This window comes from Aptenodytes forsteri, unplaced genomic scaffold (genome assembly GCF_000699145.1).
Source record: "Aptenodytes forsteri isolate BGI_AS27 unplaced genomic scaffold, ASM69914v1 Scaffold410, whole genome shotgun sequence".
NCBI lineage: Eukaryota > Metazoa > Chordata > Aves > Sphenisciformes > Spheniscidae > Aptenodytes > Aptenodytes forsteri.
Genome location: NW_008793958.1, coordinates 133,463 through 141,420, shown reverse-complemented (window position 1 = coordinate 141,420; position 7,958 = coordinate 133,463). Strand labels below are relative to the sequence as shown.

At 39.7% G+C, this 7,958-nt stretch overlaps 1 protein-coding gene across 1 annotated transcript in view; it reads left to right on the top strand.

The window, feature by feature from the left end:
* Positions 1–3,549, top strand: part of SNAPC1 (small nuclear RNA activating complex polypeptide 1) — a 13,850-nt gene extending 10,301 nt beyond the window's left edge. Inside the window, exons 10-11 of the mRNA XM_019472867.1 lie at positions 910–993; positions 3,049–3,549. Coding sequence (XP_019328412.1) covers positions 910–993; positions 3,049–3,080 — 116 coding nt within the window. The 3' untranslated portion in view covers positions 3,081–3,549. The remainder of the gene's footprint in view (positions 1–909; positions 994–3,048) is intronic.
* The last annotated feature ends 4,409 nt before the right edge of the window (positions 3,550–7,958 follow it).

Below are 7,958 nucleotides of genomic sequence, written 5' to 3'. Positions count from 1 at the left end.
GAAGTGCAGGACCCGGCACTTGGCCTTGTTGAACCTCATACAGTTGGCCTGGGCCCATCGATCCAGCCTGTCCAGGTCCCTCTGCAGAGCCTTCCTACCCTTGAGCAGATCAACACTCCCACCCAGCTTGGTGTCGTCTGCAAACTTACTGAGGGTGCACTCAATCCCCTCATCCAGATCATTGATAAAGATATTGAACAAGACCAGCCCCAAAAATCCATGTCATCTGGATTGGTGCAGTTTTACTTTCTAGGTATTTGCACATCCCTGCTTATGCATCTTTTCTTTTGTCTTCCAAGACTTTCTTTAGATCTCTTTGTCTCCCAGTTCTGAAAACATGGGAAATTACTTCTCTGAAGGAAATCGTCTTTCTGATATCCAACATTTAAACTGATAGAAGTTGCTCTGCCATTTAAGTTTTTTTCATTTACTTACTATTTATTAAAGGTTAAATGAAATTGAACAGCAAAATAGTTTTGAATGAACTTTATTTTGAAGACAGGGATTTCATTTCAAAGTTCCAAACTCTGTTTTCTGACTTACTGAGCTTCTGCTAGAAAAAAAGTAACTGAGAAAATTCAACCCTCTTCAGAGGTGGACGTTAGGCAGTGTTGCCTTTGCTTCACTTTAAAACAGTAGATGAAGTGTTGGAGAGGAATAAGGGCATTTTGAATTATCTCTGGACTGAGTTGGTGCTTAGTATGCTTTAAACTTGTAGTGTTAATTACCTGTTATTGAAGGTTTCTTTAGTGAGCCATATGAAGGTACTGTGAAACGTAGGTGTTTCTCCACAGCTTTTGACTAGACAGTCAAGAGAGCAGAAAGTGAATAATCTTTTAACTGCTGGACCTGAGTTGTAGAAGCAAAAAAAAAAAGCTGATAGTTTTTCCTAAAAAAATCTATCTGCAGGTGAAATGCAAGTGGCAAAGGAAACTGTTAGTCGGCATATTGGGATGCCTATAATCACAGAAGAAGATAACTCAGATGAAGAAGGTACGATGATTGAAATTCTAACAAACCGGTGACTTGTTTTTCTACTATACTGTATTTTTCTGAAACTAAGGCTAATATTTTGGACCGTGTGTTGCTGCCTTGCAAAAGCTAGGTTAGTTTTTAGCCTGTAAATTGTTGCATGAAAATTGCAGCTTTGCTGTGAGACTGTTACGAGCACACACGTGGTGGCAAAATCCTGCGAGTCATATTTTTTCTACATAGATTTCATTATAAGGAGTTAAAATTGGTCCAGTTTAAAAGAGACTTACTCTTCTATAATACAAATCTGGCTTGAAGAGCTCCAATGTATAGGGAAAAGTGATTTTTCGGTCATTCTCCCACTTACAGAAGACACCTGTTCTAGTAGCTCTGGGAACTTACGTAACCTGTGCTCGAGGTCCGAATAGCCTTTGCTGCCTTCACCTTTGTGGAAGTGAGGGCACATAGAAGTTTCCCATATAGCTTTACTTTCAGCTGGGCAATGCTTCAAAGATTAAGTTCCAGTATACATGTACAGTAATAGTGTCCTCTGCTATATTAGAAGTTGTCTGACATAGTTGGGGTAGGATTCTGGGAACTGCAGCAGAAGAGTGGATGACTTTGCTATCACTCACTTTGCTGGAAATAATGTAATTTTTATTTGGAAGCAAGGGTAAAGCAGGTTTCTTAAAGCTGGTGGTGGAGTTGCTCTATGGAAGCATCAAATGCATATAGTACAAATTGAGATGTTAGATGATCTTGAACTGGTCTGCAACTCAGAAGCTTCAGGGTCTGTTCTCAGTATTGCTTGAGGAGAATATAAGCACCATGGAACAGACACTGTACAAAGAAAATTGTGTCGTCTTTATCTTGAGGTACTGCTTTGCTGCCATGTCTCAAACACGGGTAGTGTCCCTGGGAGAGGAGCTGGCCGGCTGAAGGTGTGATTTCCACTGGCAGTTCTAACTAGTCGAAGACTGATGGGTGTTGCTTACATAGTGGAAGGCAGACTTGATAGACCAGAGGTACTGGTTCTTAACCTGAAGGAGTAGTACTTAATTAGGTTGCTTAAAGGGGGAGCAAAGGGTTAAGTACAACTTCTGGAAAGCTTTAATGACATAGATGAGTGTGAGGAGTATACCTTTTGGAGTTAATTTACTATCCAAAATTCATAGAATCATAGAATGGTTTGGGTTGGAAGGGACCTTAAAGATCACCTAGTTCCAAGCCCCCTGCCATGGGCAGCGACACCTTCCACTGGACCAGGTTGCTCAGAGCCCCATCCAACCTGGCCTTGAACACTTCCAGGGAGGGGGCATCCACAACTTCTCTGGGCAACCTCTTCCAGTGCCTCACCACCCTCATAGTGAAGAAATTGTATGTAATGGAAGGATATTTCATACAAGGGAGCATAATAACTATTAAAATACATTTGTAGTGAGGTAGCACATTTATATTTGCTCTTTTTAAAAGCAAAAGATCATCTTGTAGTACTAAAATGAGATTACATTCTCTGATCACCTTAGTTGTAGACAACGTGAATTCATTCAATTTTAAATGATCAGATTGAAGGCACAGTGGTGCATTTAATATTGTACTTTATTTACTTTTGCTTCAAGTTGTTGTGGACGAAAAGTTTCTTTCTAAATCAGGAACATTCTCCATTTCTCAGAACTTGCCAGCAAATTCTGAAGCATTAAAAATACCCATAAGTAATCTCTTGAGGTATTTTGTGCTTAATTTTGTGAGTATTCCATTTGCCAAATTCGTAATGAAATCATAAAGGTGTTCATGAGGAGCAGAAAGCTCTCAAGATTGACTAAGTTTTGAAGTACAGTATTTTGTTCATCAATGGAATTTTAATTGATATTTTGAATGATAGTGTGCTGTAGAATCTAGAAAAGGGTTTTTTTTTTCATATTTAAAACCATGGGGAAGAGGGATTGGGAGGGGATCTCAAGAGCTCATCTAATTCATTTCCCTTGCTGGGCAGAATTAATTCTACTTTAATCATTCCCATGAGGGAAGATAGATTGAAAAACTTGTCAGAAAAATGTCTTTATTTCCTTTCAGAAGTATCTCTCCCCAAGAGGAAAAGAAGATGTTAGAGGATCCGGTTGGAGAAGCACTAATGTTAATTTTAATGACAAAACGTAAATGTCAGAGGTAACACAAAGTGCTTGTTTTGGATGCCTTTGAACATACAACAGGAAGTGTCTGGGACGAGAACTACAGGTGACACTGGAATACTGGTAGTGACTGGTACACCTTAGCTGTCTCATGGTACAGCACCTGGTGCCTTTATTCACTTGGTGCATGCTTTCTTGTGAGAGACAAAGTTGCTGTGCCCTGTTTGAGATGGAAAGAGAAGATGGTTGCTTGTTGTATTTAGTTTGTACAATGTGAGTTATCACTTGGAACTCATGTTGATCTGCAACCATGTTTTTAGCTGAGACTGTTAAAAGAACAGCTCACAAAATATTTGCCTGTATGAGACATGTTTGGAATATTTATCTCTGAACATAAAATTAAGGTTACTGACTGTTTAAAATTAGTACAATAAATTATTTTTCACAGTTTACTTGCTCCATTTTCTAGTGTGCAATTTCAGCAATGTTTATCATGGTTTGATCCCACAGATGTGGGAAATGAACTTGGTGATAAGCCTTTTATTGTATTCTGTCTCCAGCAGATCTGGTATCATTGGATATTCGAATGAAGAAATATAATGTGCGTTTATAATTCTGCAGATGACCCTAAGCTGTACACGGACAGGACTAGAATTCAAAATGATCGTTACAAATTGGAGAGGTGATGTGGAAGAAGTGGGTGTGGAAATAAATGTGAATCTCAGTACTGAGTGCGGGTACAGAATGGGGAATGATTGCTAGGCAACAGCACTGCAGAAAAAGCAAACAGACTGAGAATGGTAAGCTGGAGTATTTCCTGTAAACAATAACAAGCACTAGAATCAGTGTCATCATTCAGCCCTCTAAGGCTATAGCCTTAAATACCCACTTCTGACCATGACAGTTCAAGAAGAATGTGGATAGTTATTCTCCTTGGTATTTTCTCCAGCTGATCATAGCTGTACTATCAAGAAGGGCCAAAGGAGTTGAGATGTCCTCCTACAAGAAGAAATACAAAATAGAAATTTGAAAGATTTTGGATATAAAAGGGGCCTAAGCTGAGTGAATTAGTTTGGCAGTATGACTCTCTAAGGCCAAAGGAATTGAAGTGCCCTTACCTAGAAGAAGAAGCACTAAGTGGAAATATAAATGCTGTGAATGTAAAATGGGCCTGTATTAAATGCATTAGTTGGTAAGAAGGAATGGGCCCAAATGACATACAGGTTGGACACTGGAAAAACTAGTAAGCGCCAGTGTTGCACTCAAAACCTTGTTAATGGGAAAAGAGGAAACACTATAATAAAGCCAAAACCTTAACTGTGTAGTAAACTGAATAATTGAACGTTCTGTTACTGGTATAAACTCATTCTGCCTCTATGCATTTCTACTCCTAATTTTTGATGAGCAGATACAAGAGACAGAGACCTCTTAAGGAAAACTTAACCAGACTTTTTTGGTCAAAATTGTCTGCTCATCTTAATGCAGTTAGGATCCTGTTGGTAATACTACATTAGTCAGTTTTGTCAATTCCAGCTGCTGCTTTGGGTGTGGATATGCAGGCTGACGGAGAAGCTTCCTGCTATCCTCACATCGCAGGGGATGGGTAGCAGTATAGGTGTAACAGGGCAGCAATTGTAGATGAGGTACAGTGGGAATACTTGGGAGTCTTCTTGGGAAACCCCTGGATGGCTAAGATAAAAGAAATGAAGAGGGAGAGTTCTTTCTAGCAGGTATTGGGAATACAGCTTCAAATTCATCATTTCTTACGAGTTTCTTCACTTAGGAATTTGCTTAAGGATGAACTTTACAGCACCAATCCTCTTCTGCTGTTTCTAGGCACCGAGGTTAAGCTAGGTCTTCCAGCTGCGTGGTATTGGGTTCTTCTCTTGAAGGGGAAACTTGAAAGAGGCTTCTCTTTTTCTATTTCCCTCTGGCTTGCAGGTATCTTTCTCAAGGAAGCTAAAGATTAAACACAGCTACAAAAGCTTATTTTTCACTTTCTTGACAGGCTGTTTTCAGCTAAATTATTATGATTCCATATATATGGAATAAGTTTATTTTAACATATTTAAGGAATATGTTTAATACTGTTCCCTGCAGTGGCACTTTTTCATAATGTGACCACCTTGTTTGCCTCTCCTTGTATCTTTGAACCATCCCAAGAGCTGAGTAGGAGAATTTTTCAGAATTTTCAATATTTGGTGACATGAGTCTTCCTGCACATGCTTCTGAAAATGATTTGCAAATCAATATCAGAAGCATGCAGAGGCTTGACTAGGCACGAAGATGGAGCATTCAACTAGCAGTTATTTTAATATTATGAAAACAAGTATTCTTTAATTTGTTTATAAAATTACGTAGATGTAAAATGAAAGTTATGCTTAAGGATGAACTTAGAACTGCTGACTATATGCAGTAATAATATTTCAAAGCAGTAATCCTGAGAATTTAGAGGCAGCTGTAAGAAGATGGAGCATTCAAATAGCAATTATTTTAATATTATGAAAACAAGTATTCTTTAATTTGTTTATAAAATTACGTAGATGTAAAATGAAAGTTATGCTTAAGGATGAACTTAGAACTGCTGACTATATGCAGTAATAATATTTCAAAGCAGTAATCCTGAGAATTTAGAGGCAGCTGTAAGCAAAGTTTCATTATGCTGGTGTAATCTCTTTTTTTTAAAAAAAAAAAATCCCTTGCTGCAGTCTGATGGGCAATTACAGGCTTTTAAAAACAGGAGAGGGACTTCCTAAAATGTTTCATTAAAGCAAGCAGCTGTCATTAAAAAAACCTAACCAACCTACCCCTTCCACCTGCCAACAACAGTAAATCTAGACTTCAAGAATATTGTTTTCTTAGTATCTAACTTCTCTCCTGGTTACAGCCTCAGCTAATACAGTAGCCAAAGGCTGCAAGGAAACTTCATCTCTGTAACACCAGTCTAACTTCCAACTGACCTGGTGGATGGGAGCGGGGCAATGTGACAGTGTGTAGCTGGATGTTGTTACAGTTTTCGTAAATAAATTAGAGAAATAGGGTTTGGCTGAAACTTCTCTAAGATGGATATACAACTGACTGAAGAACTACATTCATACAATAGTAATCGCCATTTCTTTGGCAAAGCTAAACGATCCTTGAAGTGGAGGTTTGAACTAGTGCTATGCAATGTTTACAAGTATGATGTGGGTGATGAAAAGCAGAATAAACTTAAAACACTTACAGGTGACATCAGTTTAGAAACTGTTTAAGTGGAAGACGTTTTCCAATATAATTTTTATTCTTATAATGGGAGAAATCAACAAGGTCTAATTAAGTAAAGGTAGGTGCGAAAGGCTGCACTTGTAAGGACAGATGAAATGCAACTACCAGCTCGGGAGTGCTTGTGTAAGCAGCTGTTCTCAGTCTGGAGGTTTATGCAGCCCTCAAACCAGAGGTGGGTCAGCAAAATGGGGGTGATGTGAAAAGTTCCAAATGCCATGGATGGCAGCGGTGATCTGTCTTGTGTCCAGTTTGGGGAGTGTGTAGTCATCACCTCTAGAATAATTAAAGAATCCTAAAAAAAAAAAAATAACAAAAAGCAAACAGACTGCAGGAGAGTTTAGTCTGGAAAAGAAAGGGTTTGACAGTGAACGGTCTTTACAGCTTTGTAATATGTGTTTATGCAAATGGTGATTAATTGTTCTCCATGTTCATTGAGGCAGAGCTGTACAATTTACAGCAACTTGAATTTACTTAAGAGATTTTTGCAGTCAAATAAACAGTTTGGCCTTATAACAAACAGCAGAGTCACTTTTACTGTAGGAGTTCAAAACAATGTTGGAAAAACAGTAGTCATGGTTGTCTGAGCTAGACCTAGTCCTGCTTTGGAGACAGGGGATGGACTAGAGGATCCTTCTAGTCCTATACTTAAATGTTTTACGTAACAGGACTCTATGCAGAGAGTTTATATTCTCTCATCACACATGCATAGCAAGTTCTTCAAATGTCACAGATACTTTACCCCTTCTTTTCTGGAACGTTTCATTTTCAAGTTCATTATACTTCTGGAGTTGCCTATTCACATTTTACAAAGCTTGCTGCGGGGACCTGGCTTCCTCACCCCATTTTCATCTTTGTCCTCACATCTAGGCACCCGATTAAGCCTGGTAATGGAATACTTCCCTCCTCCATCTGTATGCAACCCAACACTTGGAAATGGGACTGCAAGAACTTCGTGAGCTACAAGGGGTTGAGAAATGTGCTAAAACTCTGTCTTGCTCCTAGCACTTCAGGACTTGGGTCGGTCTTCTCTGACTGCTGCGCCATAGTTTGGCCGCAATAGAAACACGCAAAGCAAAATTATCTTGCAACAGCTTGAGCTTTCTGCAACAGACACCAAACTTCCTCTTTAGTCATAGAAATGTAAACCCAGATGTGGAAAATAACGGAGGACATAAGGGCCAGCCATCAGCTATTAAAGTTTATCAGAGATGGGAAGTAACTTGTTTCTTTAGAAGAGAGTTTTGCTTGTGCGACGAAAAGTGAGGTAGCATTTAAATCTTAGAGGCAGGCTCAGTGCAACCTGCTGTGTCTCCAGGTTGTAGTTTTTGACAGGGCTGCGTGTTGACAATGTCCATCCGAGTGAGGGTGGAGCTGGCTGTCGTATTTTATGCACGCTACTAACAGGTCAATGCAGCCCTGAGGACTCGTGGAAAGAGATGGCACAAAATATTGGAAGACGGGGTGAAGCCGCTTACCCTCCCAAGTTGCATTTTTCTGGGAAATTTCACGGAGTCCCGCCTGTGCTGTGCGCAGCCCCCGCTTGACGCGCCGGGGGCCGCGGGGCGATGCGGCCGCAGCCGGGGCGTGCCGCCT